The sequence below is a fragment of the Zalophus californianus genome, chromosome 6 (assembly GCF_009762305.2).
Source record: "Zalophus californianus isolate mZalCal1 chromosome 6, mZalCal1.pri.v2, whole genome shotgun sequence".
Lineage (NCBI taxonomy): Eukaryota > Metazoa > Chordata > Mammalia > Carnivora > Otariidae > Zalophus > Zalophus californianus.
Genome location: NC_045600.1, coordinates 105914512 through 105934873, shown reverse-complemented (window position 1 = coordinate 105934873; position 20362 = coordinate 105914512). Strand labels below are relative to the sequence as shown.

The following is a 20362-nucleotide window of genomic DNA, read 5'->3' as shown; positions in this document are numbered from 1 at the left end:
GTAGCAATTTACAAATAGATAATAGTATCTTCATAACCAACCAACACTCTAATAAATGGCTACAGAAGAAAACCGAAAGACTGACCACAGCAATGCCTTCCGTGTGCCCCACACGACATGTGCCCCACACGTCATGAGCACCGCAAAAGACAGATTAACTATGAAACATAGTAATCTATGCAAGCCCAAACACATATATTTTTGTACTGGGGGGATATTCCACCATCCTGAATAGTATCAATTCAGTTGACACAACTTTCAGAACACTGCAGAGTAAGTGCTTAATATTATCCACAATAAAGTAAAACTCAGTATTAGTGTGCACATTTCTAAATGGGAAACTAGTTGCTCCACTGATTTCAATAATGTAGTGGGGAAAAAGTAGTTCAGGTTTGTATAATGCCTAAATGCATTCTATTTAAACTCAAGGTACTACGTACTAAAATACATGCCTTTAAGTGGTACCACTTGAGCAGAAATTAACCTCTTACTATATTCCTTAGACATACTGAAACCAGATATTTAACTGGACTGTATTCCATAATATACTGCAAAACTCAAAAATCAGCATAGTTAAAATAATTATCCATGCCTGCTGATAGATAACGGTGATAAAACTAGGTTGCATTTCATTTACTGGAAGGTTTTAAGACAAAATTAACACTTCACAATTTGATACTAACAGCATTAAACCAGTTATTGCCTGAGCAATAAAATGCCACATATCTACTGCTGGGAAATTAGAGGAGTTCAATGATTTGGGCTGCCTGATCATTGCAACAGAGGCATCTCAGATGGAATTCCACCAGTCTCTCAAGTTCCCAGCCTGCCAGGCAGCATTGTTGAACATATGGCTCCATAACCACACTGCTACTGAAACCATAAACAGTCTTTTGTTTATTAAGATAATTCTTATCCAGAAAAAAAGTGTCCCCCTCTCTAATCAACTTTGACGCTTACAAAAATTAAAAGACAAAATTTACTAAACTACTTAACCTTATTAAGGCATTTTTAGAAATTGACTTCCAGAATAATGGAAAATTTTCAAGCTCTCAAAATCCTGCTATGTCTATAGGGCAATTCTTAGATTTGTGGAAATATACACTGCATTGAGAGAAAAGTGTATGAATTATTAGCTGCTCATTATAAGCTGCTCTGTGGCAAAATGATAGCTTATTTCTTCTAAAGTCTTCTTAGTTTGATTTGATCAAGACCAATAGGTCTGAGCTTCAAGTGATCAAGTTCTAGTATGTCCTACAGTGACAGGCTTCCATGATGAAAAGTAAACAGTAAATGAGGAATCCAAACATTCAGTTTATTAAACTAAGGCTAGTGAAGCCATAGCATGAAAAAAAGCTGCAGTCATTCGGGGCAAGTGGATGATTTTATAAAGCTAAAATCAAAAGACTTAAGACATGGAAAAATTCATAAGTATGAGGAAGTAATAAAACACAAAGTGACCACAAGAATTACAAATATATTTAAATCTCAGACCTGGGAAATGGACTATACACAGCCTTCTAGGGGAGAAGAGAAACGCCTTAAATGTTCTGACAGCACTGCACCTTTGGCTTGTTTTCAGTGGTTGGTGGAACATGAATAGGAACCACATTGTTGCTTGGAGACATGTCATTTTCACGTCTGTCTGACATTTGCTTCTGGGAAACAATGCGGTATATCTCTGGGGGGAAAAAAACCAGCAATACTCACTGTGAATAGACACTTTAGTAGCTGATATAGTAGTACACAGAAGTAGAAAATAGATTTGCAGAAAAAGACTGCAAATAAACTTGGACAAAGAATGTATAAATGCATGGGCGCCTGGGTGGCTCAGTCGTTAAGCATCTGCCTTCAGCTCAGGTCATGATCCCAGGGTCCTGGGAGGGGGAGAAGCAGGCTGGGGGCTCCCCGCACCGTGGGAAGCCTGCTTCTCCCCCTCCCACTCTCCCTGCTTGTGTTCCCTCTCTCGTGTCTCTCTCTGTCAAATAAACAAAATCTTTAAAAAAAAAAAAGAATGTATAAATGTAAAGTTTTATTTTCAAATAGCCACTGAATAGAAGAATGGTAAGAAGAGAAAAAAAGTTTTCCATTTCAGAGATAAAGGTTCACCAATTAAATAAATTGGTTTAAAGACAGTACATAGTTTATGGGATTAGATCTAAATTAAACCATGAGAAAAAATAAATAAAAATTAAACCATGAGAGTATTTTCAGTCTACCCTTGTCAAAAAACCCTACATACATTGATACTGTACCACAGAAAAATAAAAATAAATCTGCACTATGAGATACATTAGTATTTCTCCTGGCTGTGTAGGGAAGAGCACAACTTCATAAATATTCCAAAATCCCAAAGTACTCTTGAAAAAGGAGGGAAAGATAATGTTTATCAATGCCTCCTGAATTAAAGCTAAATTGTAATTAAATAGTTATTAACCAGGAACTTAAGATTTTCTGACACTCATCAAAACTAACTGTAAAAAACCAAAAAACAAAAACTGTTGTCTACCTCTTCCACTAAACATTAAACTCTGTAAAGACAAGCACTGTGTCTACCTTATTCAGTTCTTTTTCTCCAGCATATGACTTATAGTAGGGGTGTGATAAGTAACTAGTTGGTCCAATAAATGTTATTAAATTCCTCTACACCAAGTATCTTTACTTAACTCATTTTAGTTGGTCTTATATTTCACTGCCTAAAAGGGTTTCCCTCTGACTCAATTATAGACTCCTTACAAACAGAAAAATGTATCTTATTTATCTTTATTCTCCCAGTTCTCCCTCAAAAAAAAAACCTCAAAGGGTAAGAGAATTCTAAAAATGGGACAAATTGACATCATGTGCCTACTATTATGATCTACTATGAAAGACACACTGTAGTCCTATGATGAATACCTATGTATTCCTGCCAAAAATGTTTAAAATGAATTTATCCTAAGAAAACCACTAGATAAATCCAGATTGAGGGACATTCTACAAAAAAACTAGCCAAGAGTCTTCAAAAAACTTATTGTTATAAAAATACATTTAAAAGATGGGACGTAAATGTTCTACAGCTGTAGTGTCCAATACAGTACTCACATATTTAAATTAAATTTAAAATCCAATTCCTCAGTCCACTAGCCATATTTCAAGCATTCAATAACAACTTGTGCCCAACAGCTACTCTATTTAATAATACCCCAGATATAAAACAATTCTATCAATGTGTGACCCTTGGCTGAACATTTAAAATGTAAAAACCAAATCTATAAAGAATTATTAGTACACTTGGAGAAATAGGAATATGAACTGCACATTAGCTAATACCATATAAACATCATTTCTTAAACATGGATATATGGTATTGTGATTATACAGAATGCCTTGTACTTAGGAGCTAAAATGCTTCAGTATTTACTTGTAAAGTGCCACAGTGTCTACAATTTATATTCTGAAGACTGAGCAAAAGGGAAAAAAAGTATATGCACACATGTAGACATAGGTCAAATGTGGTAAAGTGATGATTCTATATGAAGGATGTAACATATTTCTATAATACCTGAAAATTTTAAAAATATAAAGTTATAGGGTAAAAAGAGAAAGCAGAATTCTATTTTCAAAATGCTCAAAGAACATGTCAACCAACTGCAATGTAGTAACATCATTTGGATTGGATTCTAATTTGAACTGTAAAAAAATAAAAATTGAGACAAAATTTTAGTACTGTTTGGATAATAGATAAGAAATTACTGCCAATTTTTAGTAGTTTTGTTGTTTTGGGTTTATGCCCTAATCTTTTAGCTATACATCATGAAATGTTTACCAATGAAATGATGTAATATCTGGGATTTGTTTCAAAAAAATAAGGAAGGGAATAGGTGGAACAAAACACTGGTCATGAACTGATGGTTGTTGGTGGCTACACTGGAGGTCAGGATACTGTCCTACTTTTGGTATGTTGGAAACTTTACATTCAAAAAGTTAAAGAAAAAGAAATGTGTTAAATGAATACATTTTCTCCAAATTAAGAACTAATTTCCCTAAAGTTGAAGAACAGCAACCTGTAGTCAATTGAATGTGTGAACTAGCAAGAACACTGACAGCTATAATGTACATTTTCCTACTTTTTTCGGGGTGGGGGGTGGCTAAAATCTGTGTTTGAGGAGGCTGACAGTACTTCTCAAAGCTGAAGAAGTATCAAGGGAAAAACAAAAAAGCCTACTGACTGAATTAAAAAAAGGGTATGTAGTCTTCATTTAGATTCTTTTCATTGCAAAGAGATGGAATTGGGGAAGTGTGTCAAGGGTAAAGAAAAAGACACTCATTCATCAGGCTAGTGGCTAAGGAATAAAGACAGTTATCAACATAATGTAAAACTCTACTATTCATTCTTTAATGTTCTCTCTAATCCCAAACTGGATGGGTCTTCTTTAAGTGCAAATGATTATATGTGACCCTCTACAAATTTTAACTTCTTTACAAGTTGAATCAAGTTAGAGAAACCAAAACAAAAAGTATTTTGCAGGCTCTTACATGAAAAGCAAATACTGTAAGAGAAGAAAAGGCAGAGTTCTCAGAGAACAGAAAGTTAAATATTAAAGAGATCTCATTACAAAGCAAGAAATTTGAGCAGTTATTATACAACTGGTCTGCAAGGACTGCACACTGTTTTGTAGAAATGGATTACTACTACATTAGTTCCAGTCACCAAAAAGATATCCGCTAATGAAAATGCCAAAGCAATAAAGAAAATAGGAAAGCGTTGATCAAAAAAGTAAAAGAAAAATTTTCTTTCAAGTAGAATGAGCACTAAGAGGCTACTGAAGTAGTTTATTTAACATCTCCTGTGGCTGGGCGTGTCACTAAAAAAAAAAAAACTTTGATAAGGTAATAGGAAGCAGGTACCTTCTAGTTGGTATCTGATTAGAGGTTATTTAAGTGGGGGAAGGGAAACAAGACTAGTGACGTGCTAAACCAGATGCAAGTGTTTTCTTCTTTCAAGGGCATGTTCTCCTTTAGAACCAAATGTATGTGATACAATTCCTGTACAGCCCCTTTTCAAGATGTCCAAAGGCTAGGCAAGGTTAAAAAGAAAAGGAATTCTGCTGTATCGTTCCTATGTTAGAATCTCTTATAAATCTAAATAGAAAGTTAAAATATTAATAGAAGATAGTTTTAAATATAACCTGGTAAAGTTAAAATTAAAAAAGACATATGCCTATTTCTACTCTAATGAAAGTATGAAGCAAATTGCAAAGTACACTCTAAGGAAGTTAAATGCAATTGTTCCAAACTGGGGAACAAAGAGCTAAAATTCTTTGGGCTCTCAAAAATGATGAAAATAGCAAAAGCCTGAGTTATTCCACTACAGCCTAGGTCAGAATTTGTTAGGTCTTCTTCAAACCCACTGCTCACCATTAAGTTTCTTAAACATAAAAAAAAAGTTCTGATCTGATACACTGACACACACTTGAAAACACTGCCACATGCCAAGAACAAAAATAAATTACTACACCTAAGGGCGGCACCTGGGTGGCTCAGTTGGTTAAGGGTTAGACTCCTGATTTCATCAGCTCAGGTCTTGATCTCAGGTCTTGATCTCTAAGCCCTACAATGGGCTCTAGGCTAGGCATGGAGCTTACATTAAAAAGAAAAAAAAATCCTACACCTAATTAAATGATTCTCACTACTTTAACCATAAAATTAGCAATTCAGTTTTCGTAACTAAAAAGATGACTTGGGCTTATTATGTGGAGAAACCTTGCACGTACCACTCTAACCAAGTGATCAGAGTTCGCGTCATCAGTAATGAATACAACAAACCAGTATCACAACCTCCTGATGGGATACACTGAGATCACTTTTGTGGTATTCTTGCTGAAACTGCAATAATCTGAATTTAATTATGAGGAAACATGAGACAAACCCAAACTGAGGGACACTACAAAATAAATGACCTGTACCCTTCAAAAGATGTCAATAAACAAAAGACTAAGGATCTGTTCCAGATTAAAGGAGATGAAGGAGATGGGAGAGCTGAATGCAGTGTGTGATGTGATCTCAGAACTTCTTTTGCTAATAAGGACATAATTCAAACAACTGGCAAAATCTGCACAAGGTCTGTAGCTAAACATTGATTTGGACTACAATCTAACTCTTGATTTTTGCTAACTGCACTATGGTTATGAAAGAGAACATCCTTGTATTTAAGAAATATGCATTGAAAAGTACTTAGTTCCAAGAGGCAACATGTCTGCCACTCTGAAATGGTGCAAAGAAAAATTAGTATATAGCAACAGGAAGAAAAAAAAAAAAAGCACATACAGTAAAACATCAACATTTGGGGATTATGGTGAATGGTATTTACAAATTCTTTGAACTATTATTGTAACTTTAACTCTGAAATGGTCAAAAACCAAAGTTAAAAGAAAAAATAATTAGGAGTATGGAAAGTATAGATTAAAAACATCCCTTAACAAACTTGAGCATGAAAGAAAACAAAACTGCACAGCAATGCAAAGGCTGGGCAATCTCTCAGACTCACTCAAGTACTAGCTAACTACCTCTAAAAACTATCATCAGCAAAATTGTCATGGAGTTAGTATCAAATTCAAGGATGTCAAAAATGCCACAGGTCTATTCTAATAAAACAAGCAACACAATTAACTTTGGAGTAATAATGTAGATAAATTTTCTAACACATAATTTTCCACCTTAAAAATGAAAAAACTTTTTTCTTCCAGCAACATCAAAATACAATGTAAATACTCCCTTAATGCTGTTAACATTCAAGGTAGAATTAAACCTAATGAGATTACTGTTGTCTTTCCTGGGTTTTTTGCCCTATTTCTTTTTCCTTTAAAAAAAAAAAAGATTATTTATTTTAGCGGGGGTGGGGCAGAGGGAGAGGGGGAGAGAAATCCAAGCAGACTCTGCACTGGTCACAGAGCCTGACGAGGTGTTAGATCCCACCACCCCAAGATCACGACTCAAGCAGAAACCAAGAGTTGGACACTCAAACCAACTGTGCCACCCAGGTGCCTCACTCCTCCAAGTACTAATACTCCTACTGGTATAAAGAGAAGTTTAGAACAAACATCCTAGCACACTCAAAAGAACAGAGAGGTCTACTGCCATATGCAATGATTTCTGATCCCACAGAACAACATTGAGATTTATGGAGGAAGCTGAGAAAATAGTGAATATAGAAAGGAAAAATGCTAATAAGTGAAGCTAGTCTTGTTTGCTTTTAAGCAAAATTAAGCAGTAACAAATGTTAAATCTAGAGTGAATTTTAAGAAAAATAGCCAAACCTTCATCTTTTAAGATTTTATTTATTTGACCGAGAGAGAGAGCCAAAGAGCACAAGCAGGGGAAATGGCAGAGGGAGAGGAAGAAGCAGGCTCCCCACTGAGCAGGGAGCCTGATGTGGGGCTTGATCTCAGAACCCTGGGATCATGACCTGAGCCAAAGGCAGATGCTCAACTGACTGAGCCACCCTGGCACCCCTAAATGTTCTTTAAGGACAAAACAATTCAATTTGAAGTATATATCATACTTATTGATTAGTTCATGTTTGAGCAGATCATTAAGTTCAATGTTACAAAATGATACTTAAAAGAGTTAACTGCAGATGGTCTCATCTTCACTTAATATCAGAAGAGTCTAGAAAATGTGATCAGAATGGGCTACAATGCAGAGGAGATCTGATGGGACATAAAAAATATCTCAACAAGGACTGACTAAAAAACTTTTTCAAATGACATTTTCAGAGGCCTTGAGAGACTCACAGACCCTCAAGGTGACTTAACTCACTCATTATTTAAGGCACTGTGACTCTGAGGACCAGGGAGGTTCAGTTAACTAGTTACACAGGGAGTGGGAGCAAAGTGCTAGTAAAAACCTACAACTCCTAGGTCTAAATTTAGTACTCTACATATCGATTCAATAGAATCTGCACAAGTGATCGTAAGAAAAGTAGGATTTGCAGATACACTGCAATATTTAATCAAATCTTGCTTGCAACAGTCTGTAATGAAACTTGACACAGAGAAGATTCTAAAGGAAAGCTACTGTGTTCCAAAGACTAATGCAACCGCAGCACCAGTTGTTAACTATTTTTCTGGTAACAGAAAAGAATTCTAATAAACTATTGTTTATTATACCTATTGTATGAGAATCACCAATATCTCGTTTATGTTTAAGGTTTTTTTTTGTGCTTTAACTGCTATTTAGCTACTAATTCATCAAATGTCCACTCTGTACCAGGGATAGCTAAGGATTTTACATGCATGAACTCATGTACTCATTTCTGGAGTCTAGAGTAGATGTCTCAAATAACAGGCAATTCTTTTCTGTGGGTTATAGAGACAAAAACCTTTAAGTCTCAACACAAAAGTCAAGTCAAATCATATCACAATGTATTTATAAATAAAAGCCCTCTTCTCTCAAAACAAAAAAACAGAACTCCCTAGAACATATTTAAATTTCACAAATAAAGAATTTAAGGCCTAGAAAGGTTAAGTAATTTGCATAAGATTACAGAGCCAATGGAAAGTGAAGGAGCCAGGACTAAAACTAACATCTAAGTCAGGCTTCCAAGTCCATGTTGTCAAATTCTAGGCTTTATTCCCTACCTATTTCCAGTATAAAATAAGACATTTAAAAGTTAAAATCTGTGAATCACTAAATTCTACACCTGAAACTAATATTACACTGTATGTTAACTAACTGGAATTTAAATAAAAACTTGGAAAAATTAAAAATAAAAAAACTGGGGCGTCTTTGTGCTCAGTTAACAGTCTGACTGTTGTGGAGCCTGCTTAAGATTCTCTCTCTCTCCCTCTCCCTCTGCTCCCCCACCTTGGGCTCACTCTCTCTACAAAAAAATAAATAATGTAAAAATGTTTTAAAAATAAAAATTAAAAATTGAAGTTAGAATCTGTTCACCTCTAATACAAGTGATGTATACAAAGAATATGTTAAAATCTTGTTACATTAAAATTGGAAACTCATTTAACCATTTCTCCATACAGACTTGTTAGAACACATTAGACTATGCTATATAGTAATCCTATACTCTATATTGAGAGTTCTTAAAAATAATGTATAATTTTACAGTACTTTAAAACAACCCATCAAACTATTTACTAGAGGATTATGATTAAACTTGCTGATAAGTTGGTCATTCTAATAAAGTCAGAGTCAATGTGAGTCAACACAAATACAATGTCTTCTTGTAATTCGAAGCTGACCTGATCTGCACATCTACATTTTAAAACAGCATGAACTTTGTTCTTTTCCCACTACTTATTTAAACTTTTCCATATGCAATCACTTGCTGATTTTCTTCATAGCTGACACCATGCTTCTTCTACAATATATCACAGGAGAATTTTACTTTTTGTTTTTTCATTTAAATTTTTAAAAATACGTTTTTCCCTAGCTGCTTCTATAATATATCAGAACAAAGCAAGTCTTTTCTTTACTGAATTTCAAAGGGCATTTATGTCTTTCCATAGCCAGGATTTCAATATTTATCTTATGAAAGTGCCTTTAAGCATTATTTTGTGCTTGTCACCACAAAGTATGGAATACCTGGACTGAAGTAATAATAGAAGTGAACAAAATATTTTCAAAGTACTTTTCCCAATATAAAGCAGATAAGGGAGAATGATTAAAGTTCAGCACACAAGGGTTGTTAACTAATTTTGTACTTTAAACAGCTCTTGCTATAGCAGCTCTCAAATGAGTGATTCTCACTGTGATATATAGTTTAGTTTCCTAATTTGTCTAAATTACATTCCTAAAACTTCTAATTCCCACTAGTATAATCTAGAAATTCAAGTCTTACCTGTCAGAATTGTCTGAAAAGCAGCTTCTACATTTGTAGAGTCTAGAGCAGAAGTCTCAATGAATGACAAACCATTCTTTTCTGGGGGTGAGGGGGAAGGAGATAAAAACTTCAGTCTAGTCAACAAGAGATGTAATACATTCAAGCCTTCAAAAGGAAAATAAAAAACTTTCTAAAAATTAAGGCCTCCCCAACTTCTTGAGCAGTAAGGACACCATTCTACTTACACTTTAGCAGATTAAAAAGAACAGTGAGAAATTTTCATTGGCTCCTTAATTAAAAAATACTTATTACATCTATATACTACCAATGAATGGTAATGAACGACATTACTCAAAACATAGTAAACTTATCAAATATTCAGTTATTTCCATCCACGACCGTCCTTCTCCCCCATCAACCCACAGAGTTAAGGTATAAACATGGATAGGTAGGTGTTATTCACTTAGAATTCTATAACTGTATTTTTTGAAATAAAGCTTCTTGCCTGGAACACTAAAAAACTATTATAAAAACCTTTATTCACAGCGTAATCACTAGTACAGAGTCACAACTTTCATTAGCCAAGAATACACAATGCTGCCTTCTGGTAGGCTACCCCAACCAGAACAGAAGTAAGCAGATCCTCTACTAAAGCAAAGAAGTTCTAAATCCTAAGCAGCCGCACTCCCTGTGGGTTGTTGACACTCCCTGGGCCACTGCTTTTCAGACCCACAAAGAGCAGCCTTGGTAAAACACAGACATAACAGAAAGAGACAAGAAGCACAGAATAAACTGATAGATGTCATCTACCCCCTTCCAGGGAAAGGAAAGAAAATGGGATTTATATTCAACTTTTGGCAGCAAAAACTACAGTGTTTTAATGACTCAAAGTTAAGCAAAAGAGAAAGTCACCACAAACTTTCAGAATAACAATCCTTGCTGAGCATTCATGTTTACCTTTCTGAAACTACTGTAAGCGATTACAGTCATTGGGAAAGTATCAAAACTGCATGACATAAGAGTAAGAATCACTGTAATATCATGAAATTCATATCACTAACCTGCAAAAGCTCTTGCTTCATCTGTAGGAACTGCCCTGAGATGACGCAAATCACTCTTGTTGCCCACAAGCATGATAACAATGTTACTATCAGCGTGATCTCTCAGTTCTTTCAGCCATCGTTCTACATTTTCATATGTGAGATGTTTAGCAATGTCATACACCAATAAGGCACCTACAGCTCCACGATAGTATCTGAAAACAGAAACAGGTATGTAACTATTAGAAAACAACCATAAGATGGAAGGGAACACCACGAAGAACTAAATATATGGATTATGTATGTTTAAAAGCACATTTATAAATACATTTCAAAATCCTGATACAGGAATTCTTACAAGGAAAAAAAAGTACCTTTTCCAATACCAAAAATCAGCTAATTCAGTTGATGACAGTGTATTTCTCAGAACTTAAAGACTATGAGACTTACGCTGATGTTATAGCTCGGTATCGCTCCTGCCCTGCCGTGTCCCATATCTGTGCCTTTATTGTTTTCCCATCAACCTGGATGCTTCTGGTTGCAAACTCTACTCCAATGGTGCTCTTACTTTCGAGATTAAACTCATTTCGAGTAAATCGAGATAAGAGATTACTCTTTCCAACACCAGAATCTCCAATAAGGACAACTGAAAAAAAGACAAAGCACTTAATGTCAGATGAGTGAGGCAGACACGTTCAGAATTACCACCATGTTTTAAAGCAAAAAAAGAGCATCTGATTTTTTAAAAGGGATAGGGGTAGGGGAGGGTGAAGAGCCCATGTTCTTAACCTGTTACCAATTGATAAAACCAATTTATTCTTTTTAAACTGTGTCTACCTACATAATAACTTCCACACATCATCTGCTTAGCACAAATACAGTATCCTGTCTTACACATGCAATTTTAACTACAGGTCTGCTAGGCACTGATTAATTACCATCAATGCTGTACCAACCTTACTATCATAGAAGGTAATAACATGAAAGATAAATCCTACACCAACTAAAAAATTTGTGATTAAAGAGTATCATACATGAAAGTAATAAAAGAAGTTAGTGAGTAGAAAGGAGAGAAAGAGTGAAAATGTTCTTAGTTTCACCAAAGACTGGGTGTGACCTCAGGACTCACACCTTGGCAAAATTAAACATAACATTTACCGTAAGAGGCATCAGGTTTATAAACTTTGCCACCCAGATCAGAGAAACTAGAATGACCTTTTCATAGTTGCATTTATCAGGTGGGCAGGAAGCTATAGAGACCCCTACAAAAACAGACATCCCAATTAAGTTTAACAGGGGCCCCAGGAAGCTAATAATTCTTGACTTACTCGGAGTAAAGCAAGGAGGGCACATTACTCTCTCTTATGACTTAAGAATTTTTAAAAAACAAGTTTGGTTTAGATGAATTGATTTCCTGTGATTACTATAGGAGGCAGTTTATTACTAACTAAATACATGAGGATTTTTTTTCACGCAAGGCTATGTTATACTTAAGAATTTCATAAACATTGGGAAAATAGGCAGTTAACTTGTTCTAAAGCATTTCTATCTGAATTTAAAGAACAAATGAGTTCACAGGTTTAGAGAACATGAGCTAAAAAATTTTTACGAAGGAAAAAAATGCTATCAGCATTTCAGGAAATATACTTATTTCTACTGTTGACTACTGTTTTTCTTACTAGCTAACTGATTTAGGCACCAGGACTAGAAAATCAAACATATGAGAACACCACTAAGGAGTAAGAGCATACCTTATTAAAGAGACTGGGATTTGGTGGTAGGGGGAGAGGGAGGTAAAAACTCTTAAGAGCTCATTGCACTCTGGTCAGAGGGCAAAGAGAGTCTATTATGCATTCCTTCCTTGCCACAAGAGCGGATATAAGCTGGCCTCTGGACAGTCTTGGATAGAGTACATTACTCTATTAGCTGATTCAGCAAGAAATCATCTAGGTGGCAGTAACTCCATGCAGCACAAACAGCAGTAATTTCTAGCTATATAGTCAATTAGAGATGTCAAAGGTATTGTGACAAACACAGATATATAGCAAATGCTTTAACTTGGATACCAGAAAAGATGATAAGGTCATCAAAGTAACATACAAAAACAATGCACTTCCAGTTTTATAGGATGGTTGGTTATGTTAGTTTCCAAGGAGCGCATTTCTGGCAGTGAGGTCAAATCCCAGTTTCAGTGATAGTCTACCCAATTAACAGGATACACACACTGTTGCCTCTTAGTGCAAGAGGCCTAATGTTCTGCTGAGGAAACCCTTTGAGAATCATTTCTAAACCCACACTAGCAATGAGGTATAAAAGCCTCACTTGAGGGGCGGAATAGGGAAGAAGGGAAAAACCAAAAAGTTAAAACATGTCTACTTCATAGACACTCAGATATCAATCAATAATTCAGGAGCCAGCCAGTTTAAAACCAAAAAGCAACACATCTAGAATGACAATGCCTCTGGAAAATTAAGTAAGTAACACACTCAAAGAACATCTTCTCCCTCCCACAGAAACTCTAGCACTTTCAAGTTTTGGTTTTTCCCTTTTGACCTCCATGTTAACTAATGATTATGCTCATTATCTCCCCACCTCAGCATAAAGATAGCAAAGGCATTTTTTCCCTCCATGTAACCAATTAATTTTAACATTATAAAAAATAGCACCCTTATCTGAAAATAATTCAAGACTCATGAATGCTTTATACAGTATAAAATAATTATGTTAACTAGACATGGACAGAGTGGCCAGAATTAAAAGACTAACAACTTGTTAAAGGATTAGATCTTGAATGACACCAGAAGATACTGGTTCTGTAAGAATTGTGCTGCCAAGAAGATGCTGAGAAATGACACAATAAGGAAAGCTGGTTCTATTCAGTTACCAAATGAGAAATCAAACCAAGATGGGTTACATTTAAGGTCACTAAAAAATAAACCAGAATGGATTAAATTACCTAAGCAACGTAAGAGAATTTACTGGCTATGACTGAAAAACTAAACAACAACAACAACAAAAAGTTCATGGACTCAATTTCTAATTAAAATAGTTTCTCTCATTAAGATGACAATATATAATTGATCTTTAAAAATGTGATAAACTATACGATCATATCCTATATTTCAAGAAAGGAATTTGCAGTGACTTTCCAATGTTTTCCTTAACTATTACCTTAGGTTAAAAGTACTTCCCACTTTAAACATTTTATAACTATATCCATCTATATAGTATATGGGGGGGAGTATGTATAATAATATAAACATAAATAACAGCATCTATATATCAAACATCTATATTATTTCTAAAATAACCTAATGATATTTATTACCACTTGGTTAACCTCACCTGCTCAATTTTAACTACCATTCTAATACCTAATATTAAATTTGGTTCATTATATATCAAATATTAGGCTAAATGCCATAAAAGCAGAATATACATATAAATTATCCATTATTTAATAAGAAGTTCCACCTCTTCACAACCATTTAGTTTTATACACTCTTGCAAACTAATGTACTGGACTAAAATTTAATTCAACAAATCAATCACAGTACATCAGATCTAAAAGTTATCACCTGAAAGGATAACATAATTTTCATATTGATTTTTATAAATAAACTTGGGAGATTCTTCTACTCTTTTCAGCTCTATTCATAGTCCTACCTCACCAAAAGTCTTGAAAATAAAATGCATTCAATAAGTCCATAAGGCTTTTAGCCTGGACAAGTTTTTCCAGATTCAGCAGAATGTGAGTTGCTCAACCGAAAGTTGTGAAAGAAAAACTACCAAGATGCAAGACAGCAAAGTTCCTACGATCTTTTCCATTGACAATCAGCTGATGGTTAATTACTACTGACCTTCAGATAGATTGAAAAGAAAATGATGTAGACTATGTATCCAGATTATTTTCAAAAAATGTGACTCTGAATTGGCGTCCATAACACCAATAGCAACTATGACTGATGCTTACTTCTGTGTCCCACAGGGCCATAACCACACTGTATGTACATAATTGTAGAATTAAATAAAGCTTTTAAATAAAAAGTCAAGTTTAGGGGCGCCTGGGTGGCTGAGTCATTAAGCGTCCGCCTGGCTCAGGTGGGTCCTGGGACGGAGCCCCGCATCGGGCTCCCTGCTCTGTGGGAAGCCTGCTTCTCCCTCTCCCACTCCCCCTGCTTGTGTTCCTGCTCGTGCTCTCTCTCTCTCGTTTCAAATAAATAAATAAAATCTTAAAAAAATAATAAAATAAAAATAAATAAAAAGTCAAGTTTAAAAAAATAACCTCCCCACCCTGCAACCAAAAGTCTCCTGCTGAAATTAACTAAAGATTAATGTTCAAGAACAAATACATAAGGTAGAGTAACTGTCCTGCTCTCTCCCCACATTACGTTCCCATCTGGACCGCTCCATCCTGTACTAATCAAAATATCCCTTCATTTTGAACTGTTAAAGAGTTACAAACTAACTTCCAATTCCCTCACATATTAAGGGTGCCAAGTAAGCAATCTTACAAGTAGAAAGGTCTACCTCATCTCGGTGAATAAACCTCTGTAGAATGAAACCACTTTAAAATTGTTGCTTTGCTTTAAAATATAATTGTATAAATAAGAAATTGCCAAACAATCAGCAGTAAAGTAAAAAAAAAAAAAAAAGTGACTCATATCCTGTTAGAGCTTTTTAAAAAGTGGAAATTCTTCTCAGCAGAATTTTTTAAACACCCTATCTTGAACAGCAAAATGTACAACAAAATGAAACCATAACCCATGGTAACATAAAACACTTTAAAAGTTCCTACTTTAAGTTTCTTTCGTAATATTTAAATGCTCTTATAAAGATTAAAGGTTCAAAAAGCTGACAAGAACCACAGTAACTTTCTTCATATTATTATCACTTAACTCAATCCTCAAAACGAGTCTCATTTTTTTTTTTAAATTTATTTATTTGACAGAGACACAGCGAGAGAGGGAACACAAGCAGGGGGAGTGGGAGAGGGCGAAGCAGGCTTCCCGCTGAGCCGAAAGCCCGATGCGGGGCTCGATTCCAGGACCCTGGGATCATGACCTGAGCCGAAGGCAGACGCTCAACGAGTGAGCTACCCAGGCGCCCCAGAGTCTCACTTAATTCTGGTTAAGAGTTCTGAGAGATAGGTATTATTTCCCTTTTATAGACAAGGAATTGGGAGGCTCAGAGATCACAAAGCAAGTTTTAAGACCTTGAGTCAGAATTTGAATGCAGGCCTGTGTGATTCCAAAGCCCTGTGCTCTCAATCATTGTTAGCAGGATGTTCTAATCCCAACGTTAAAATCCCTTAAACCAATCCAGGATAATTAATATTCTTAGTGAAAAAAATAAATGGTTTCTATAAACAGTCAAGCTCCAAACCAAACAGGAGAAATACTCTTCAGTTGTTTGTCTATCTTTGTTCTAAATTAATCACTTCAAAGGTAGCTAGCTGCCTAATGCCTTGTACCTTATTTTAAAAAAATAAATCTTTTAATGACTAAACACTAGTCTCTAGGGTCTCACCTAAGTAATTTCACATGATCTCAGATGCCTTCAGCAAACAGTATGCTAACGAACCCACATCTCCTTTTTGTATTTATAAAGATGCATTAAGTACTCTTCTCTGTAAATGATTTTCCACTATAGGGGAGTGAGGGTGAACACTGAATGTACTCACCCTATGTAACAGAATATTCTGGCCAAGAGGAGTGAGGTGATGATAAGATTTGCAAAGTATTGGTAAAGCAATGTTTCCTGCTTCCTTTAAGTCATTCTTAGCACGCAATGACAAGGTCAGAAACAATCACCATGCTTAACACTCTTTTTAAACTCCACCCTCCACTGTAAAGCTTTAATAGCAATGGCTTCTTCCTCCCTGGTAATGATCTTTGTTAAGCATACTACTGATGGCTGCCCTAATTCAGGAGCTGAGAAAGAGCATTTGAGTAACAGCGCATTCACTTAACAACCAAAAAAAAGCATTTACCGTACTCTTTCCCATTGAAAACTGTACCCCTTATTTTTGTTGATTAAAAAAACAACTATTGGGATTCTTTCCCGACTAACCAATAGGCAATTCTTTCTGTCCATTCCCCACCCTCCAATATGTTTTGTCCAAGGGCACTACATGTTTCCCTATCTCATAATACATATTAAATTTCACCAAAGAGCACACAACTTCCCCCTAGCCCCCACCTTTTGGGAAAGGTATGTGGCTAACTAGGACTCTTCCCTTCCTGTTCTAAAAACACCAAAAGGCTGGATCCTCCCACTGTTGCAGCAGGAAGCAACCAGTCCATAGTGATAAAGCAGGCTAGTATTTGTGCAGCGCACAACCTTTCCTGCTCAGGAACTGGGCCTTCAGGTCTGGCAAGGATAACAGCCACCACCCATCCGCAACCTCTCTTGTCGCTAGCAGTCTAGAGTTATCCCGGCTGGCTGTCGCCCGGTAGGGAGGGTAGGAGGAAAAAAGCCTAGATTAGAAGTCACAACAGTCTGCCGGGTCACTGCGACAAGTGCGCGCGTGGGTGATGGACAATCCCTCTTGCCTTACCCCCCACCCTCGGGGTCGCACAGGAGACACGGGAAAGCTCTAAATTATTTGGGGAGGAAAGACAGGGAAAGAGCTACCAATCCCGGGGGCAGAGCGAGAAGGTTATTGACCACGAGACCTGTTGGGCGGGTGGGGTGGGGACCCCTGGCCCGCTCAGATTTTAACCAGGGCCTGGCCCAGGGAATGGAAGAAGACGGCTCGAGAGGCGTCCGTCCGAGGGGAGGGGCCGTGAGGAGACGCAGAGAGGCTCGCTCGAGGGGCAAACGGGGGCAGATGAGAAAAAGACCTGTAGTGGGAGTCTGCGCCGAAGGAAAGGTGAGCGAGCGGAAGGGCCGGTCAGAGGGGCTCTGGAAGGGGGGCGAGCCAAGAAGGGTGTATACTGAGGAGGAGGGGCGCCAAACCCGAAAAGATAGATGGTGGGAGGGGCGGCCCCTTTCAAGGGGCCATCGAACCCGGGAAACGAAGACGATTTGGGAGAAAGCAGCCGCCGTGAGGACACAGGGTGAGGGGCGCTGAGGATAGCCTATGAAGGCCTATGGGGAGGTCGCTAAGAGCCCGGCGTGTGGGGAGGACTCCCCGTCTGAGGGGAGAAGGGCTGAGCTGGGAGACCGCAGGACAGATCGCCCAGAGAGGAGAGGGCTGAGGAAGGCCGACTTCAGTGCAGGGGCAGTCCGCACGCGGGTCCCCCGGGAGTGTCCCGGGCCCCCGAACCGGGACTCGGTGAGGAAAGTGGGAGAGCCCACGGCCTCACCTTTGAAGAGATAGTCGTACTCGTCGTCACGGGTGCCCATTGCGCGGCCGAGGAGCGAAGGGGCGGGAGCAGCAGTGGTATCGGTGGGACCAGGGGGCGTCGCTGCAGGGGTAACCCGAGAGCCGAGCTTCAGCTGCCCGACCGGGTAAAGAACCCCTCCCTGCCCCTACGACACTTCCGGCAAGCCCCAGCCCCTAAGGGGAAGTACTTCCGGGAGGCGGTGCTCCGCCCCTGAGCCTAGGGAGGGCGGTGCGCGGGGGCGTCGCGTCCGTTTTCAAATTCTGCCCCCCTCCAAGAAGCTTAGGGGGGAAACTGAGCTCTGGACTCCAGGCTCCTAGCCGCCGCATGCCACCTTCTCAATGGCCTCTCCCTCATTCCTCGCATCGATGTGCGGGGAAGTGGGATGCTGGGAAGCGCGTCAGTCCCGCTTGTGAGTGGTAGGTTTGTGGATGGGGGCGGGGTTCTCTAAGAATTAGAGAGCCGAAGGCGGCTGTGTTCTTGTGGCGGTTCCATGGTGTAATGGTTAGCACTCTGGACTCTGAATCCAGCGATCCGAGTTCAAATCTCGGTGGAACCTGTGTCGTCTTGTTTTTCTTCCTCAACAGATTTTTAATTCATTTACTTAGTCACTAAGTGATTGTAGTACAACTACGATATATATGGCCTTGAACGAAATGGGGACAGAATTTCTCAAAACAGTCTTTGCCTACGAAGACCCTTCGGTTCTGTAGTCACTGTCACCTGGCTGTCTCCTAAGAGACTCACTTCGCCCTTTTTTTTTTTTTTAACCTGGGCCTCTGCCTCAACGCTAGCTTCAAAAGCTTCGATGTAACTTGATTCCTTTTGCTAGAATTTTTCAACCTCCAAATTCATTCAAGGGCAGGCGCTTTTCGCTCCTTTTCTCTGGAAATCTCTCAAACTATCTCCAGATGTCATTCAGAGAACTTCGCCCACCCTCCTCATCAAGATTCATCAAGAACTTCTTGAGCCTTATTTGTCATCCTCTAAACTAAACCCGTTTACATAATTATTTCATTTAACAAGCAGAGCAAAGAATGGCAATTTTCATTTTAGCGGACATGTGGATACTAAGACACAAGTGACTTGCCAAAGATCACGCAGCAGGGCCTCCCTGTATTTGAAAAGAGTTCTTTTATTACAAAATGCTTTTACCATTTGCTGCCATACCCCCTACCACCTATATGCAAACCCCCAGTTTAGACTTTTGGGCAAGGGTGCCTGTGGTGAGCAGGATAATGACTCCCTGAAGATGTCCACTTCCCAATCCCTGGGAACTGTGAATATGTTAAATTAAGTGGCAAAGGGGAATTAAGGTTACAGATGGAATTAAAGTTTTAAATCAACTGACTGTAAAATAGGGAGATAACCTAGATTCTCCAGGTGAGCCTAATTTGTCACAGGGATCCTTAAACGTGGAAACCGGAGGCAGTGATGTGGTGTGAGAAGAGCTCCACTTAGCCGTTGTGGCTTTGCAGATGGAGGAAGGGGGCCAGGAGCCTAGAGATGCAGAGGCTTCTAGAAGACAAGAAAAGGCAAGGAAATGGATTCTTCCCTATGGCCCCCAGAAGGAATGCAGCCCTGCAGACATCTTGATTTTAGCTCCGTGAGACCACCATGCAGAATTCTGACCTAGAGAACTATAAACTAATAAATTTGCGTTTTAAGTCACCAAGTTTGTGGTAATTTGTTAAAACTGCATTAGGAAACTAATAGTGCCATTTTCAGTGCTTTCTGTGATGGTATAAGTAATAGACGGTTTATCTAAGGCCTAGATACTGCCTTGTGCCAAGGTATTATCCACACTGGGGGAGACGCACAGTATTCTCAAGCAGCTAAATACTGTATGTACGACAGATGATAAGACACAGTCCTAGCTCTCCTCAGGTGAGTAAACAAATGGGCCCAAGAAAAGGGGGATATCACTAACTAGAGAGTTCTGAAGTTGTAATTAATGAGAGCTCTGGTGCTAGGTGTCACAGTTCAGAGAGACTGAGATAATTAGGAAGAACTCCCTGGGGAAGGAGGAACTAGCACTGACCCCTGAAGGAAGAAGCAAGGAAGGAAACTCATTTTGACCCGTGGAGGAAATCCGATGATAAAAAAACATGTTTGGTAAGGCCATTAATGCCAGAAGAGTTATTATGAACTTTTCCCCTTTAAGCCATTGTTTCTCA

The 20362-nt window shown here is 38.1% G+C and overlaps 1 protein-coding gene and 1 non-coding gene across 2 annotated transcripts; one reads left to right on the top strand and one right to left on the bottom strand.

The window, feature by feature from the left end:
- Positions 1-1294: 1294 nt before the first annotated feature.
- Positions 1295-18345, bottom strand: RAB11A (RAB11A, member RAS oncogene family). Its single transcript, XM_027569519.1, has 5 exons — positions 18168-18345; positions 11308-11503; positions 10879-11072; positions 9836-9916; positions 1295-1681 (listed from the first exon to the last, which is right to left on the bottom strand). Exons 1-5 carry the CDS (start codon positions 18205-18207, stop codon positions 1542-1544), a joined length of 651 nt encoding a protein of 216 aa, XP_027425320.1. The 5' UTR covers positions 18208-18345; the 3' UTR covers positions 1295-1541.
- A 327-nt stretch (positions 18346-18672) lies between these two features.
- On the top strand, positions 18673-18744 carry TRNAQ-CUG. Its single transcript has one exon. It is a non-coding gene; the product is annotated as a tRNA-Gln (tRNA).
- The last annotated feature ends 1618 nt before the right edge of the window (positions 18745-20362 follow it).

What these genes read in the sequence shown, in the direction of transcription:
- RAB11A (XM_027569519.1), bottom strand. Translation starts at nt 18,207, where the DNA reads ATGGGCACCCGTGACGACGAGTACGACTATCTCTTCAAAG. An exon ending in GTACGACTATCTCTTCAAAG is followed by an intron (nt 11,504 to 18,167) that starts GTGAGGCCGTGG and finishes TCTTTTTTTCAG; the next exon opens with TTGTCCTTATTGGAGATTCT. An exon ending in TTTTCAGACAATTCTGACAG is followed by an intron (nt 1,682 to 9,835) that starts GTAAGACTTGAA and finishes TTTTCCCCCCAG; the next exon opens with AGATATACCGCATTGTTTCC.